An 18,958-nucleotide genomic window follows, 5' to 3' on the forward strand; every position below is an offset into this window, starting at 1 on the left:
GCAGCGTGACAGTTTGGTTAGATATTCGTGCACTGAAGCTTTTTATTTTATGTGGTTTTACAGAAGGAATTATGGTGATATAGAGTTGCTCTTCCAGTTGCTTCGGGCTTTTACGGGTCGATTTCTTTGCAATATGACTTTCTTAAAGGAATACATGGAAGAAGAGATCCCCAAAAACTACAGTATTCCCCAAAAACGGGCTTTGTTCTTCCGGTTTGTTGATTTCAATGACCCAAACTTTGGAGATGAGCTCAAAGCCAAGGTAACTGAAGTAATTAAATCAAAGAAGCCTGGTATTTAGGTTTAATTTTCTTCTTGGGAACTAGGACAACAAAACTGGCTTACTTAAATGTCAATGAGTTTGATAATTGGCAGAGCCATTTAGGTGAAAATATCATACCTGAAGAAGAACGATAATGAACAGAGACAGCAATTCATCTTGCTTTCAATGCTGACTACTTTAGTTTACACTAAGAATCTTTTGAGTTTGGAGTGGAGAAAGGGAGAGAGAGGGAATCTGCATGCATCTCTTTCTTAAGTTTTTTATTTATAGCTTCTTTTTGTAATAAGTACTTGACTGCTATTAGAAGAATCCAATAGTTGAGTATAATTGTTTTTTTGTTTATATTCTGTAGGTACTGCAACATATCTTGAATCCTGCTTTCTTGTACAGTTTTGAAAAAGGAGAAGGTGAACAGCTGTTGGGACCCCCAAACCCAGAGGGAGATAATCCAGAAAGCATCACTAGTGTTTTTATAACAAAGGTAGCAATCCTGGTTTACATTAACCTGTTTGAAAATTAAAACAAAATGCTGTTCCTCTCATTTGCCTTTTCAACCCTTAATTGAATTAGTTGTGCTATTTCTAAATACAGTTACTTGTATCAAATCATATAACTTTGAACTGCTGTGAGATCATGTTATCACTAAGATTGGACTACAGTTTCCAGTGTATGATATGTCTTTGGTTTGGATGTCTGTCTTTGGAATTACAACCATATAAGGCCATTTCTACTCTTGTTCATAAGCGGAGTTTACTGTGATTGAATATTGGTGTCTTTGTAATTCACTTCAGTTTCATTGACCCAGGTAGCAGTTATAAAATAGATGTTGTAAATGAAGGTTGTTTTTCTTACTTATTTTTTTAAAAAGGTTAGCTCTTTGGAATTTCCTAGTTGTGCTTATTATTTAAAAGTTCTCACTTTAGGAGGTTGTTTTGTGAGTGTTAAACTGAATAAAAAGTCTGCTTATAGTTATTAGTCGTCTTAAAAACCACTGGCAAAGCAAAAAATGAGGACTTGGCTGTTATAGGCAATAAAGTTATTTTGTTGTTTGTTTTTTTTTCTCACTTTTCTCTTCTCCTCTTTGATTATCCCTGAAACTAGGTGCTCGATCCAGAAAAACAGGCTGATATGCTGGATTCTCTCAGGATCTATCTCTTGCAATTCGCCACACTGCTGGTTGAACACGCTCCACATCACATTCATGACAACAACAAGAACCGGAACAGCAAACTGCGCCGCCTGATGACGTTTGCTTGGCCTTGCCTCTTGTCCAAGGCTTGTGTGGACCCAGCGTGCAAATACAGTGGGCATTTGCTCCTGGCACACATCATTGCAAAATTTGCCATACATAAGAAGATCGTTCTGCAGGTATTGACTACAAGCTTGAATTCATACATGGCAGGTTGATAGAAGTTCTGTAGTGTGCTTTCTTTGGTTTTAAAATGCAGAGTAGAGGGTACACAGTGGGTTTGGATGCATAGTGTGTGAGTAACAGTTAAGTTGGTGTGCAAAGAAGAGATACAGAAGCAGCAAGCCAAGTATTAATAACAAATTTATTTGGAGATAGCAGAGTATAGAAAAGCTTGAAGATAAGTGAAAACAGAGAGGGTAAATGGGACAACCAAAAGTTATTTTGGTTGCATTAACAAACATAGTAATAATTCTTCATTTAAGTGTCACACAGTTGAGACAGAATGTGAGGACCAGAAGAAGACTTCAAATTGGACAGTGGAGAGAGGGGAAGAAAAAGGGAATGTAAGGGAGACAGCAGTGTAGGCTGCATACTTCTGATAATGAGCTGTCATCATACATTTACCAAATTATGGGCCTTAAGGAAGAAATTATGATGTTTAGAGAATGTACGTTGTAGTTTCTCTTTCTTTATATTTTTGTAAATATATGTAATATTAATGTTGATCAGAAACTTTGGTGCTTAGGTTTTTCACAGCCTTCTAAAAGCTCATGCAATGGAGGCCCGAGCTATTGTCAGGCAAGCCATGGCTATTCTGACTCCAGCTGTGCCTGCCCGGATGGAGGATGGACATCAGATGCTGACCCACTGGACACGAAAAATCATTGTGGAAGAGGGTCACACAGTTCCCCAACTAGTACATATTTTGCATTTGATAGTACAACATTTCAAGGTACTTGTAGCAGTTATTCTGATAGACACTGTATCTCAGATGTCAAGGAGGTGAACTGCAGTTTGGTTAGAAAATAACATAAATTGATTTCTAAGGTTTAGCTTTAAAAGACATCAGCTGTCTGATTTAAAAATTAAAACATCTTAAACCAAATAGTGAAGTGCTTACTAAGCTTTATAATGAATGAATTTAGAATTAAAAATGTTATGTGAAAGTCTGAGTTTAATTCATTACTCATTCATTAGCTAGTGCTCTCTAACAGCTGTGATAATTCTTCCAGAGTTGTTTAAAAAAATTGCAGAAGTGTATTGTTTTCCATCCTCCAGTAATCCTTGTTTGTTTGATTTATGTATTCTGTGGGGTTAACTATGTAACTTTTATCTCCAGCTAATGTATGTTGGAAAACACTAAACAAATGGGGAAATGCTGCAGAATGTCAATATAGGAACATTTTTGAAAATACGTGTTAAAATATGATCCCAAGTGACAGCTAGCTAATAGGCTTTTAAGTCACATTTCTGGAATCAATGCCTCAATGCTTTCTGGAAAAAATCCTGAGTGTGTTGCAATGTGGGTTGTAGCTCTCCAAAAGGACTGGCAAAAAATTGGAATGATTGGTCCTTGAGAAAAATTTGTGTTTCTTCAAAAGAACCTGTTAAATTAATGAAATCAGTAGTCGCTACAGAAATTGTAACCAACATTTTATTTTCAAAGAACTGGTTACTTTTCCAGATTGCAAAATTGGAACATGTTACAGATTTAGCAAAGTTTGGGATTAAAGACTATCATTTTGCTTTATTCTACCTCTGTAGTTTTTATGTAGGTTTTTAATGGTTAATAGCTAACATGACTGTGAAACCATCTTTTCAGGTTTACTATCCAGTGAGACATCACTTGGTTCAGCATATGGTTAGTGCTATGCAGAGACTTGGCTTCACTCCCAGTGTTACAATAGAGCAAAGAAAATTAGCTGTGGATCTTGCTGAAGTAGTTATTAAGTGGGAATTGCAAAGAATTAAAGACCAGCAGGTAGGAAGTCTAAATAAATTAGTAACGGTTGAACTGTTAGATGGTTAAATATTTTTTTTTTAACATGTGCATTACTGATATTTCAGCCAGATTCAGATTTGGATTCAAGTGCAAGTGGAGAAGGAGGAAGTTCTGCCTCATCTGCTGTTAAAAGAGGATTGTCTGTTGATTCTGGCCAAGAAGTAAAACGATTCAGGACAGCTACAGGAGCAATAAGTGCTGTAAGAAAAAGTTCAGGTTTTGTTCAGAGACTCTGGAATTATAACCTGCACTGACTAAGCAGTTTAGTGTACTTATTTCTTCCACAGTGACTCAAAACTCCCCAAATTGAAGGTTATACTTTTAGAAAATATTTAAAATCTGTTCTGCCTGTTGTTGTCCTCCTTCAAGTTTGCTCATGTTTCTTGTGTGTTGGATCTTTGCAGGTATTTGGCCGTAGCCAGTCCCTGCCAGGAGCTGATGCGCTTCTTTCCAAGCCGATTGACAAGCAACACACAGATACTGTTGTGAACTTCTTGATCAGAATTGCTTGCCAGGTAGTGTCTTTATTCCCATCTGCAAATACCAATGCAGCATGAGTAGCCAAAACCATTTACCCCTCTTTTTATGAGTCCCTTTATGCTTGGATTATGATAGTGTTTGTGTACTTTCTTTGGCTGAGAGGTTACAATCTCTAATGTAAAGTTGTACAGAAAGTGAAATTTTTTTTTTAATTTTAAAAAAGAGGAAAGAAAATAGAATTTGATAATAATTTAAAGCATGTTTTTTCATTTTACAAATGCTGGTTATTATTAATGAAAGGTATGCTTTAGCTTCTCACTGTTGTTCTATTTGCTGCAGGGAGTGTGCACTTTGAAATTAAAACTTTAATGTGAATGGTTGGAATTCAGGTTTTGCAATCGAAAGATTCTTCATTTTACTGTGATGTCAACCACTCCTAGCATCTTGTTTGTTCTTTGCTTTCTCTTTTCAAGCAAGTTACTGTATCAAGAGTGACACGATTGAAATAAACTTGACTAGTAGAATTTGGCTGGAGCCAGGCAAAGGCTTCAACATTTTCCATAATAATTTTTTTCTTAATTCAGGTATATATTTGCCTGGTGCTGCAAAGTATGCTTGTTCTATTGCCTGGATTTAATGTAAAGAAGATTTTACCCCAAACTGAATAATATTTAGAGAGTGTAATGGAGAAAGGTATTTCAATTGCATAGCTAGGGATAATGATTGAAATTCTATTCTCAAGATCGAATACATGGAATTACTTCTTTTCATGCAGCATGTAGAACTAAAGCCTTTAACCAAATTTTGTAAAGAATTAACTTTTCTAGAAAAACTAGCTGGGTGTGGCCCAAAGCCCCAATGGCTTCTGCTGGTAAGGAACATGGAGTTCTATGCACTGCAGTCCATTGCATGGAATAGATGTGCTGTTGAAATATAAAGGGGAAATGAGTAAAGAACTACTTATGTTTATGGATGCCTTGCAAACAGAAAGATTTAATATCTTGTAGACGTTCAGAAATAACGTATGGAATTGTAGAAATAACATAACTTATTTAAATATACATTTGATGGGTGATTTGGGGTAATTAGCTGGCAGTTCAGACATTTACTATAGTTGTCAGCTTTTTATGCAGTTAAAGACTCTCTGACTATACTGATAAAACTACTTGGGCTCATCCATTTCAGAAATAAGGAATTACATGCTTACTTGGGATGCATACTAAATTAATGATTGGTTACAAAAGGGTGTCATTTCATTAACTCTGATTAATTGCTAGGTAAATGACAACTCAAACACTGCTGGTTCTCCTGGGGAATTGCTGTCTCGCCGCTGTGTCAACCTTCTGAAAACAGCTTTACGACCAGACATGTGGCCAAAATCAGAACTGAAGTTGCAGTGGTTTGATAAACTGCTAATGACTGTGGTAGGTAACATTCTAGTCCTGTAAATCTTTTGGTTTCACTAGAACATACATTGATTGAATGCTAGTGGTATCTGGGTATTGATTTTTCCAGTCTTAATCTGTTCTTCTTTGTAGCAAAATACATAAATTGTGAAATATGTGGATTGTTTCAGTGGTTATAATTTGTATAGTAGTAGTACTTAAAGTATTAGACTTAGGAGCAGGTGGAGTAACTTCTGTATTACTTGGATTTTGAAATAGATTGTAGTTTGCTTGCTTGGATGGCTTACTGGTTGAGTGGGTTTGGTTTTCTTTTTTTTTTTCCTTGATAGGAAGATTTACAATAAGATGGATTTTTATAGGTTCCTAGCTTTCTGACTACCTGATGGTAATATGAAATTCACTAAAGGCTACCTTCCATTATTTGTTGATGCAACATATTTTGTTTATCATCTGTATGCTATTTGTATGTTTTTTTGCCATATAATGAATTTTACTAGTTGTGTTTTATTTATATCATAGTATTTAATACCCCAGTAACTCTGTGTTAAAATTTTAGGTGCTTTGTTGATGTCACTTTTCTGTTTCTTTGAAAAAAGGAGTAATAGATGATACTTTTGGAAACTTCAAAATGTGTAAGGTTACACAAAAATTTCTGTGGCCCATTTTTCCAAATGTTGATCTACATGTGCCATTCTTTACTAAGGCTGTTGTATTTATGGAGATAGTTCTTGAAGGAGCAAGTATCTGCTTGAATTGTTCTCTCCTGTTCGAAGAGGTTTTGGTGTGGCTTTGGTTTACAAAAGTTGATAGTGCTTCTGGAAGCTCTTATTTCTTGCTTTACTCATCTTTTCCTAAGTAGTGTGCAACCTGAGTGAAAATTGCCAGTAAATTGCCATTTCCCTGCCTCAAAACAAATGCACCATACCACCCCTCAGGCCTGAGGAAGGTGGACATGGTTGGTGTTTACTTAATACAGGGATGTAAGCCCTCTGAAAGAGGAATTTTGTACCTTAATTTTGTGCTATGTAGTATCAGTTATTCAGGAGGTTCAGAGAAAAGAATAAAGTTATTCAGGAGGTTCAGAGAAAAGAATAAAGCTTCTATGGAAAACAGACTAATTTACTATTTTAATGCCAATTTTTGTAGGTTTGTTTTTTGTTGTTTTTTTTTTTTTTTCTATTTTAATGGCCAATTTTGGTAGTTTTTTTTTTGTTGTTTTTTTTTTTTGCTTTAGTTCCAAATACTATATTTTCTGACCTTTCAACTAGACCTTAGCATAGAATGTGCTGTTTTAACTCTTCACTGAAGGCCTGCCTCTGAAAAATGTTGACTACCAGATAAAATATCCTCTGTTGAAAGCATTTCTAACCAGCAAGGTTGCAGACAGCTTTCTGAACTGAGGACTACAGAAACATCAGAAGCAACATAAACTGTAAATGCTTAAGTAGCATTTTTATGGTTAAAGATTTTATACCACCTTCTATTTTCCAGTTTTATTTTGCATGACTTGTACAAAAGATTGACTTGAAACATTGCTAGTTTAGAAACATAAACCTTTTTACAGGTTTTCAACATATTTGTTCTGGATTTACTATCTGTGTCCTACTTATGTGATTCCCTCACTGCCTTTTTGTATGTGTTCTCTTTAGGAACAACCCAATCAGGCCAACTTTGCCAACATTTGCACTGGCCTAGAGGTCTTAAGTTTCCTTTTAACTGTACTGCAGCCCCCTGCTATCCTTAGCAGCTTCAAACCCCTGCAACGAGGTGTAGCAGCTTGTATGACTTGTGGGAACACCAAGGTTTTGAGAGCAGTCCACAGTTTGCTTTCTCGCCTGATGGGTATTTTCCCCACAGAACCAAGTAGGTGGTGTTTTCTTCTTCCTTTTATCCTTAATTGCTGAATAAGTTAAGCGATTAAGGGATGAAGACACTCTTTGGAATGTGCTAATACTCTGTTTTATGATTCCTGCATTTAATGGTCCATTTTAGCTTGCACTTTTAACCTCTGTGTAAAAAAAAAAGAAAAGCTGAAATGAGTAATCACGTGGAATACATCATTATCCATTGACATAAAAACTTAATAACCTGTGGCTGTCATAACTTTGGTTCAAGAAATGTATGCTATAAATTTAATGTATTTTTGCAATTACACTTTTTTAGCTTCAGAAGTCCAATTATGAGTAGTTAAGCTTTGCTGTTTTGCTAAAACAAAGGAGACTGTAAAAAGAAAGGCAATAGGCAATATCCTGTGTCTTAATATAACCTACTTTAGATAACCTTTTCTTAAAGAATATCAGTCATCTTAAGACCTCAAAATGAATTCTTTAGAAGTAGTGTACACTATTTTAAAAGATAGATTGGTTGTATCATAAAGAGTTTTATATAAATGAGGGATCTGTTTGTGTTGCCTCATTTTATTAGTGAGATAAACTTTTGCTGATGGTATAGAGGGCTGTATGTTCACAGTGTGACTGTTCCTTGCCTGTTCTGTGGCTAATGTTACCAAAACTCTGTAGGTACCTCAAGTGTAGCTTCAAAGTATGAAGAGCTGGAGTGCCTTTATGCTGCAGTTGGAAAGGTTATTTATGAAGGACTTACTAATTACGAAAAAGCCACTAATGCCAACCCTTCTCAGCTCTTTGGTAAGTTTCCCTCCTCTCTACTTGATGTGTGTAGAGTGCCCCTTAATGACTGTGATGTTTTTCACTAGCTTTTTCCATAAGGAAACTGAAATCTGCTGTTTGTAGCTTAACTTGAGAGACATGGGGTGTCTGTCGTCTGTGAAGAAAAGGACTGGGGGTTCATGGCACTCTGTCGTCTCCCAGTAGCTGACTTGGGAGCAGTTACTGGAAGTGGGGAGCTACAGCTGCAGTAAAGGAAAGCTGTGTTCAAAGTGCGTGGGAGAAAGATGCAGCATTGAGGTTAACCAAAAAACAACATACATGGAAAAGCCAAAATTCTACTCTGACACACAGTAGAATATTTCAAGGAATCTGTGTAAACATTTTTACATGTTACTGCTTTATAAGTTCTTTTTCAGTTGTTTTTAAAGCCTTATTTATCAGCTGATTTAAATAGTGTAGGAAGATGTATTTATTTATAGAACTTTAATTCTCACTAGATAAGAAATCACAAAAGTACAATTTTTTCTTGAGTGAGCAAACGTGAATTTTTAGCATAAACCATTCTGAAGAGCTGAAATGTTCTTTTCTTGTACTTACTTAACTGGTAGAGAGCTCAACTGCATAACACAATGACAGAGATGTATTGGAACAATAGAGTTTTGCCCAGAACTGATTTGTAGGTAATACAGGCCTGAAATTGCACTATTTTGGAAAACTTGCTGATTTAAATGGCAAATGTCCTTCACTGTTCTACTCTGTGGTCTGTGTAGATAGTTGTAATTTCACTGTGGGAATTGCCTATTTTTCAGATGTCAGGATGTGCTTTAAAGCAAACTAACCAAGAAAGATGTTTCTTATGTTTTGTCCAGAGCTCACTTAAGAGCAGCTCTACACTCTAACCATCAGGTGGTGCATATCTTAAGAATTTTGTGCTTAAGAGGCTCAACTTTGTGTGCCAAGTGTGTGCACATCTGAGCAGGACAAGAAATAAAAGCTTGGGAAGCAGCCATGCTATGAACAAAACACATTTCTAGCAATATTGTTGTAGGCTTTTCCTGAATTATGAAATTGTAGTAAGGAAAAGGGTAGCTGTAGGTTTTTTAGAGGATGGAGTTTGACCAGATGTATGTCCTTTTTTTTTTTTTTTTTTAAGAGTTAAGTATTTTAAAGCACAGAGATTGCTAAAACTGGTTTGCATGTATATGAATAAGCTTATGTTAGTATAGGTGTTGCTAATGACTATGTTAAATTTGAAGAGACTGATCTTGTAAGCCCTGTGCATTCATAAACTGTGCCAAAGTTAGCAGTTTCGATAGTGTTAATTTTTTTGATCTATAGTAACTGATTTATGAAACTAAAGTTTCTAGAACAGAAAACTGAGATTGTATAATTTTTTTTTTAATGACTCTAAATTCTTAAACCCAAGCCTGATCATGTAAGTTTTCCTACTTTTTGCTACTAAAATAAATGTGCAACATTAGAAGCAGTTTAATTTTTTCTGATTAGCTATATTTTTAGATAATTTTTTTTAAAAGACTTGGAAAAGTATCTGCTCTCAGTTCTCTGTCTTCCTGTTCTCCCGCTTGCCCTCCATCACACACTTATATACAGAGCTTTCAAATATTTTGATTAGTGAAAAAATAAATTTTTAGACTAAAGACTAATATTGAGACTGAAGCTTTTCTTCATATCTATCAAGATTTTCCATGTTTGTAGCTTGGCTTGTCCCGTGCTTCTTTCACGGCAGGACAAAATACAACTGGAACACTTCCCTGTGTTTTTTCATAGCACATCCACATTGAAAACTTGGATCTTAGGTCATGTTCAAAGTTTTACTTCCTTAAGTATTTTTTTTTTATCTACAGGCACTTTAATGATTCTGAAGTCAGCATGCAGTAACAATCCCAGCTACATTGACAGATTGATTTCAGTTTTTATGCGATCTCTGCAGAAGATGGTCAGGGAACACTTAAACCCACAGGCTACAGCAGGAACACCAGAAGCAAATACAGGTATATGTCACTGATTAGAAGTGCTATAAAGTATTAAAATATCTTCACCTCAAAGGGATTTAAATGATTTTGTAGAGTTTTCTTTGCATTATTACATATGGAAAAATACTTCAGCATTAGTGAAAAATATTGTTGTATTGAAGCATAAAAATGGACTTTGAGTTCTTGTTACCTGCTTAATACATGAATTTCAGTATCAACTCAAGCATTTCAGTGAATATTTGTTGATTTACAGCATATATAGAAATACAGAAATTCTTCAAGAATTCATAGTGTTGAGTGGAGAGGGGCTGAATTGTTTTTATTTCTCTGTGCTTTCCCTTTTTTTTAATCCTTCCTGTTTGATAATGTTAGACCAACTGTTTGTGAAATTAACTTGTTGGAGCTGATGCTTTTGTTTTTATCTTGAAATAGCATCTTTTAAAGTCTACACAATTCTGTCTGTAATCAAGAGAATTAGATCATGAGTCATTGAAAAAAATCAGATGTTCTTGCAGAAGAAAATTCACAGTGCTAGTAAAAAGCACTGTAATTTATTAATTAACAAGCTACTGAAGAAAATACTTTGGAAGAATTACTGCTGTTATATTCCCAGCCCATATTTTAATTAGGTAAATGAGAACCTTGGAAACTTTATTAACACTGAGAAAAAATTGGAAAACTATTAAACTTGACAGATAAGCCAGTCAGGAAATTAACAGAACAGAATAGTATTTCTTTCTTTCACAAGCTTAATTGTAGTTTTTCATTACTGGGGTTCTGTAATACCTTTTACCAAAGATTTACTGAAATGAAACCTGAAACTGAAAGGATTTTGAATGGATTTTGGTTTTTTTTCTGAAAGAGTCTGTCTTAGTTCTTTAGGAATGGAAAATAGTAATTCTGAAAACATTATTTCTAAGGATATATTTCCAGCTAACAGATACTCCTGTTGCTATTTTTAAAATTACAGCATCCTCCCTTGAAGTTTTCTTTATTAGGCATTTTATAGATGTAAACACAATTCTAATCCTTTTCTTGCATCCATAGCAGGTACAAGTGAACTGGTAATGTTAAGCCTGGATCTTGTCAAGACTCGCCTGGCTGTGATGAGCATGGAAATGAGGAAAAATTTTATACAAGCTATTCTAACATCTCTCATTGAAAAATCTACTGATGCCAAAATTCTTCGTGCAGTGGTAAAAATAGTGGAAGAGTGGGTGAAAAACAATTCCCCAATGGCAGCTAATCAGGTAAATTGAGAAGATAAAATAATTATTCCTCTCAAATACTAAATAACTATAAGCCAGTGTTATAATTCATCAGTTTTTGACAGTGAGGTTTGTGAGGATCTGTTAGGTATGTTTAGATGACCTTGATGAGGTGCATCCTTTGTGAAAGTAACTGGAATTAAAGATGCTTAATTTTTATTGGCTAATATTAGGTGTTTGATCTCAAAACCTGCTTTGCTGAGAACTTGTTTAAAGTAAAAATTAAAAAATATGTTTCACATTAACTTGGTTGCAGAGATTATTCAGGAAGAAAATGACTAATGCTGATTTTTCATGGCACTCTGTCGTCTCCCAGTAGCTGACTTGGGAGCAGTTACTGGAAGTGGGGAGCTACAGCTGCAGTAAAGGAAAGCTGTGTTCAAAGTGCGTGGGAGAAAGATGCAGCATTGAGGTTAACCAAAAAACAACATACATGGAAAAGCCAAAATTCTACTCTGACACACAGTAGAATATTTCAAGGAATCTGTGTAAACATTTTTACATGTTACTGCTTTATAAGTTCTTTTTCAGTTGTTTTTAAAGCCTTATTTATCAGCTGATTTAAATAGTGTAGGAAGATGTATTTATTTATAGAACTTTAATTCTCACTAGATAAGAAATCACAAAAATACAATTTTTTCTTGAGTGAGCAAACGTGAATTTTTAGCATAAACCATTCTGAAGAGCTGAAATGTTCTTTTCTTGTACTTACTTAACTGGTAGAGAGCTCAACTGCATAACACAATGACAGAGATGTATTGGAACAATAGAGTTTTGCCCAGAACTGATTTGTAGGTAATACAGGCCTGAAATTGCACTATTTTGGAAAACTTGCTGATTTAAATGGCAAATGTCCTTCACTGTTCTACTCTGTGGTCTGTGTAGATAGTTGTAATTTCACTGTGGGAATTGCCTATTTTTCAGATGTCAGGATGTGCTTTAAAGCAAACTAACCAAGAAAGATGTTTCTTATGTTTTGTCCAGAGCTCACTTAAGAGCAGCTCTACACTCTAACCATCAGGTGGTGCATATCTTAAGAATTTTGTGCTTAAGAGGCTCAACTTTGTGTGCCAAGTGTGTGCACATCTGAGCAGGACAAGAAATAAAAGCTTGGGAAGCAGCCATGCTATGAACAAAACACATTTCTATCAATATTGTTGTAGGCTTTTCCTGAATTATGAAATTGTAGTAAGGAAAAGGGTAGCTGTAGGTTTTTTAGAGGATGGAGTTTGACCAGATGTATGTCCTTTTTTTTTTTTTTTTTAAGAGTTAAGTATTTTAAAGCACAGAGATTGCTAAAACTGGTTTGCATGTATATGAATAAGCTTATGTTAGTATAGGCGTTGCTAATGACTATGTTAAATTTGAAGAGACTGATCTTGTAAGCCCTGTGCATTCATAAACTGTGCCAAAGTTAGCAGTTTCGATAGTGTTAATTTTTTTGATCTATAGTAACTGATTTATGAAACTAAAGTTTCTAGAACAGAAAACTGAGATTGTATAATTTTTTTTTTAATGACTCTAAATTCTTAAACCCAAGCCTGATCATGTAAGTTTTCCTACTTTTTGCTACTAAAATAAATGTGCAACATTAGAAGCAGTTTAATTTTTTCTGATTAGCTATATTTTTAGATAATTTTTTTTAAAAGACTTGGAAAAGTATCTGCTCTCAGTTCTCTGTCTTCCTGTTCTCCCGCTTGCCCTCCATCACACACTTATATACAGAGCTTTCAAATATTTTGATTAGTGAAAAAATAAATTTTTAGACTAAAGACTAATATTGAGACTGAAGCTTTTCTTCATATCTATCAAGATTTTCCATGTTTGTAGCTTGGCTTGTCCCGTGCTTCTTTCACGGCAGGACAAAATACAACTGGAACACTTCCCTGTGTTTTTTCATAGCACATCCACATTGAAAACTTGGATCTTAGGTCATGTTCAAAGTTTTACTTCCTTAAGTATTTTTTTTTTATCTACAGGCACTTTAATGATTCTGAAGTCAGCATGCAGTAACAATCCCAGCTACATTGACAGATTGATTTCAGTTTTTATGCGATCTCTGCAGAAGATGGTCAGGGAACACTTAAACCCACAGGCTACAGCAGGAACACCAGAAGCAAATACAGGTATATGTCACTGATTAGAAGTGCTATAAAGTATTAAAATATCTTCACCTCAAAGGGATTTAAATGATTTTGTAGAGTTTTCTTTGCATTATTACATATGGAAAAATACTTCAGCATTAGTGAAAAATATTGTTGTATTGAAGCATAAAAATGGACTTTGAGTTCTTGTTACCTGCTTAATACATGAATTTCAGTATCAACTCAAGCATTTCAGTGAATATTTGTTGATTTACAGCATATATAGAAATACAGAAATTCTTCAAGAATTCATAGTGTTGAGTGGAGAGGGGCTGAATTGTTTTTATTTCTCTGTGCTTTCCCTTTTTTTTAATCCTTCCTGTTTGATAATGTTAGACCAACTGTTTGTGAAATTAACTTGTTGGAGCTGATGCTTTTGTTTTTATCTTGAAATAGCATCTTTTAAAGTCTACACAATTCTGTCTGTAATCAAGAGAATTAGATCATGAGTCATTGAAAAAAATCAGATGTTCTTGCAGAAGAAAATTCACAGTGCTAGTAAAAAGCACTGTAATTTATTAATTAACAAGCTACTGAAGAAAATACTTTGGAAGAATTACTGCTGTTATATTCCCAGCCCATATTTTAATTAGGTAAATGAGAACCTTGGAAACTTTATTAACACTGAGAAAAAATTGGAAAACTATTAAACTTGACAGATAAGCCAGTCAGGAAATTAACAGAACAGAATAGTATTTCTTTCTTTCACAAGCTTAATTGTAGTTTTTCATTACTGGGGTTCTGTAATACCTTTTACCAAAGATTTACTGAAATGAAACCTGAAACTGAAAGGATTTTGAATGGATTTTGGTTTTTTTTCTGAAAGAGTCTGTCTTAGTTCTTTAGGAATGGAAAATAGTAATTCTGAAAACATTATTTCTAAGGATATATTTCCAGCTAACAGATACTCCTGTTGCTATTTTTAAAATTACAGCATCCTCCCTTGAAGTTTTCTTTATTAGGCATTTTATAGATGTAAACACAATTCTAATCCTTTTCTTGCATCCATAGCAGGTACAAGTGAACTGGTAATGTTAAGCCTGGATCTTGTCAAGACTCGCCTGGCTGTGATGAGCATGGAAATGAGGAAAAATTTTATACAAGCTATTCTAACATCTCTCATTGAAAAATCTACTGATGCCAAAATTCTTCGTGCAGTGGTAAAAATAGTGGAAGAGTGGGTGAAAAACAATTCCCCAATGGCAGCTAATCAGGTAAATTGAGAAGATAAAATAATTATTCCTCTCAAATACTAAATAACTATAAGCCAGTGTTATAATTCATCAGTTTTTGACAGTGAGGTTTGTGAGGATCTGTTAGGTATGTTTAGATGACCTTGATGAGGTGCATCCTTTGTGAAAGTAACTGGAATTAAAGATGCTTAATTTTTATTGGCTAATATTAGGTGTTTGATCTCAAAACCTGCTTTGCTGAGAACTTGTTTAAAGTAAAAATTAAAAAATATGTTTCACATTAACTTGGTTGCAGAGATTATTCAGGAAGAAAATGACTAATGCTGATTTTAAATTGGGTTATTAGTATAATATTTTGTACCCTTCTCAATTGGCCATATTTTCTGTTGAGTGCTTGACAATCCAGTGCTGTATAGAGGGACCTACACTTTAAAAAATATATTAGATTTTTGTAATAATTTAATAACTTTAGTGTCTTTTTAGTCATGACTTGAAAATGCTCCAGCATTTATTAGAAGGATAAACGCTTGAATTAATTTCATTTTAAGAACTATGACCTTCTACCAAGCTATTTTTCAGGACTTCAGAAGTGAAAGACTGATGTAAAGGATGGCTGAGGTGTACTTTGAATGTGCCAGTTCTCTGCATGTTTTTAAGGTGAAGTGACAAAATTAATCATGTCTTCTTTTAACACAGACACCTACTCTCCGGGAGAAGTCCATTTTACTAGTGAAAATGATGACTTACATTGAAAAGCGTTTTCCAGAAGACCTTGAATTAAATGCCCAGTTCTTAGACCTTGTTAACTATGTCTATAGGTAATTATAGCAATTAATCATTTATTGCAGCTTATTGGCTCATAATTTGTACCATATATGACCTTTATAACATGCCATCCATCTTTTTAAGTCTGAATTAAGTGATATTTCTTTTCTTAATTTTTTTTTTTTTCTTAATTGCAAAATCAATTCATTTCACTGAAACCACAGTATGTATTTATGAAAAGCAAATTGAAAATAGAAGTTCCTTAGAAAGGATTTTATTTTTGGCTCTGCCCTAACCTCTTACTTTCCCAAGATACCAGGTCATCCTTGTAGCTGGTTGTGTTCTACACACTGGTGACAGCTGGAATATTTAAAATTATACTTTCAGGAGAGTTACTAGCTAGACTGTCAGGTTTTCTAACACTATGAAATAATTGAAATACTTGCCTTATCAAAAAATACCAGGTATTTAACTTTGTGCTGATGATTAACAGTCTTTTGAGTTACTCTTTGCTGCTGGTCCATTAGGAGGTTAACTATGCAAAGTCCTGTTGTGGACACGGTGGTTGGAAGTTTTTATCAATTGATACCACTTAGCATTTCAAACAAGGTGCAGATGCAGCTGAAATCGTTACACAATTATTATAAGATTTTATTCTGAAAGAGTTTTTAGGATAGCTCTGGGGCATTTTTCTAACAAGCAGCAATATTTCTTTGTAGTTTCTCTGAAAATGCTGCAGCTGGATGCCTGTCACACCTCATGGGCTTCAGCAGAATGTCACCCCTTTTGGTTTTTAGTATTTTATATATAAAACTTAGAAAGCATCTAATTCTAATGCCTCTGTCATTTCACCTTTTTCATTTTAGGGATGAGAATCTTTCTGGTAGTGAACTTACTGCTAAACTGGAGCCAGCCTTTCTCTCAGGTTTGCGTTGTGCCCAGCCACTCATACGAGCCAAATTTTTTGAGGTCTTTGACAATTCTATGAAACGTCGCGTTTATGAGCGTCTGCTCTATGTGACCTGTTCTCAAAACTGGGAAGCAATGGGAAATCATTTCTGGATAAAGCAGTGCATTGAGGTAGGGAAAAATATTTGTATCGGAAATACAAATACAGTTGGAGAAATATATTCCTCGTTTATCTTGGCTGTGCATAAAAGCATTGTGCAGTGTGTCTTGTAGTATGTGTTATCTGTATCAAACATAAAAATACAAAGTCTGCTGCCACAGATACTTCCAGTGGTGCTTAAAAATAAATCCAGTGTCTAAGCCATGACATGCTGATGCTTTGAAAGAGGCTTTAAGATCAACCTTTAAAATCTATTTTCTCTACGAAAAGCTTAATGACCAGATTAATACTTCTTAAGAAAATGCATCTCTTATAAATGATGGTGATTATGAAAGTATGGGAGTTGCTGTATATAGTAGATGATTTCATGAGAACTGGTAAGGCGAGAGTGTCTGCCTTGGTGGTCTGACAACTGTTAGGTGGGATAGCAGTGAAATTAAATTGCATTTTTGGTGTGTTTATTTAAAACAAGATGGGACCAAACCTCTTTTAGACTTCCATTGTAAAAGGGGTTTCTGTATAAATTAGCTGATTGAATGCACTAAATACACCTTAAAAATACAAAATACAGCATCTAGGCATAAAAGATCCCTCTTTCTTCAGCATTTTCAGGGAAGCCTTGAAAAACAATCTTGAAAATATAGTCACATCATACTTATAGTTAACTTGAGAATGGTGACAAAATGTAATCAGATTAAGATGAAAATGTATTAGTGTATTTATTGAGTGAAAGTGATAAATAGGCCTTAAAAATATTATTGCAACTTTTATCTTGATAATAAATACTAAACCATAGTGATATTTTCTGTGAAATACTTCAGTAAAATATCTATTTAAAAGCTCTGCTTGGTTTTTGATGTCTTAGCTCCTGTTGGCAGTGTGTGAGAGAAATACCACAATTGGGACAAGCTGCCAGGGAGCCATGCTTCCCTCTATCACCAACGTGATCAACCTTGCTGACAGTCACGACAGAGCAGCATTCGCTATGGTGACCCACGTCAAGCAGGAGCCTCGGGAAAGGGAAAACAGTGAATCCAAAGAAGAGGTAACAGAAAATACTGTAGAAAAAGAAACCTCTGGATGGAATACAGCTCTTCCTAGTTTCTCATCAAATAAGTTTGGGGAATGTCTGGAAGGGGAGACCTCATCAGTCTCTACAACTACCTGAGAGGTCATTGTAGAGAGGGTGGTGCTGGTCTCTTCTCACAGGTAATCAGTGACAGAACAAGAGGGAATTGTTTCAAGCTGCAACAGGGAAGGTTTAGATTGGACATTAGGAAAAACTTATTCACAGAAATAGTGGCTAGACACTGGAACAGGCTGCCCAGGGAGGTGGTTGAATCACCCTCCCTGGATGTGTTGAAGGGTCGTTTGGATGTGGTGTTGGTAGATATGATGTAGGGGAGAACTTTGTAGAGTAGGGATGATGGTTGGACTCAGTGATCCCAGGGTCTTTTCCAACCTGAATAGTTCCATGATTCTATGATGTGCAAAGATTGTTCAGTGTATCTTGTGTTTAAGAGACTGTGGTTTAACCATGCATGAGTTTCTCATTTAGCCATTTATTTACTAAAGCATGATACCAATTATGTGTCCAAACCCAAAGAACTACCAAAAATAAACAGTGAGACCTGAAAGAATTTGGTCAGGGTGATATTTTGTATTGGTTCAAGGGAAAAAGCAAAAGTATTTAGAAAATATCTGCATGCTTTGAGTTGTTTACTTCTGTCTAGGATGTTGAAATAGACATAGAATTGGCTCCGGGAGACCAGACCAGTACGCCTAAAACTAAGGAACTTTCTGAGAAGGACATTGGGAATCAGCTGCACATGTTGACCAACCGGCATGACAAATTTCTTGACTCTCTTCGAGAAGTAAAGGTTGGTACAGGTTGTTGGTTTCCTGAGAGATCTTTTTAATACTCAAATCTTCAAACTAACTTGAAACTTGAGGGGTATTTTCCCTTTTTTTTTTTTTTTTTCTCTGTTTTTTTACCTCATACTTCTGATTTACTTTTTTTTAGCTAATGATTCTTATCTCAAGAGATCTCTTGAGATGTCTCTTCTAATCTGAATGTGATTTCTTATTTGTGTAGGATAAATACTCTTCTTAAGCCTTCACTTAATTGCTGGTCATTACTGTATCCCTATACTACAAAGTTAAATGTCATCCTGCTTCACTGTAAGTGTATTCTAACTGTTGAGTTGAGAAAACATTGATGGTAAAGACCAGGTGTGGGATCAAAAAAGTGTATCAGCATCTTGTCTTTAAATAATTTATATTAAGATAATTTTAGATGAAAGCCATGTTAAAATGATTCTCAGAGTAGTAACAGCTCTATCCATTTACCTTGAAAATTCTTATTATGCAAGTCATCATCTTTTTTCCTTTTACCTTCTTTCTTTTTTTAAAAAAATCAAAGTTACAGTAATGAATCAGAGTCTCTATCAACATGAAAATAGGATTAAATTATCGTTACAGTAGTCTGTATTGCTAAATGAAACATTTTTTATATGTTCATTGGAAAAGGCATTT

At 34.9% G+C, this 18,958-nt stretch overlaps 1 protein-coding gene across 1 annotated transcript in view; it reads left to right on the top strand.

The window, feature by feature from the left end:
- TRRAP (transformation/transcription domain-associated protein) overlaps positions 1–18,958 on the top strand; it is an 89,484-nt gene that overhangs the window by 33,824 nt on the left and 36,702 nt on the right. Inside the window, exons 35-50 of the mRNA XM_010003260.1 lie at positions 64–262; positions 636–764; positions 1,385–1,651; positions 2,221–2,427; positions 3,298–3,456; positions 3,543–3,677; positions 3,882–3,992; positions 5,235–5,381; positions 7,013–7,226; positions 7,883–8,008; positions 9,856–10,002; positions 11,035–11,234; positions 15,286–15,407; positions 16,221–16,434; positions 17,289–17,468; positions 18,157–18,303. Of these exons, the coding sequence (XP_010001562.1) occupies positions 64–262; positions 636–764; positions 1,385–1,651; positions 2,221–2,427; positions 3,298–3,456; positions 3,543–3,677; positions 3,882–3,992; positions 5,235–5,381; positions 7,013–7,226; positions 7,883–8,008; positions 9,856–10,002; positions 11,035–11,234; positions 15,286–15,407; positions 16,221–16,434; positions 17,289–17,468; positions 18,157–18,303 (2,704 nt within the window). The remainder of the gene's footprint in view (positions 1–63; positions 263–635; positions 765–1,384; positions 1,652–2,220; positions 2,428–3,297; positions 3,457–3,542; positions 3,678–3,881; positions 3,993–5,234; positions 5,382–7,012; positions 7,227–7,882; positions 8,009–9,855; positions 10,003–11,034; positions 11,235–15,285; positions 15,408–16,220; positions 16,435–17,288; positions 17,469–18,156; positions 18,304–18,958) is intronic.

Source organism: Chaetura pelagica, unplaced genomic scaffold, assembly GCF_000747805.2.
Source record: "Chaetura pelagica isolate M959 unplaced genomic scaffold, ChaPel_1.0 scaffold138, whole genome shotgun sequence".
Taxonomy (NCBI): Eukaryota; Metazoa; Chordata; class Aves; order Apodiformes; family Apodidae; genus Chaetura; species Chaetura pelagica.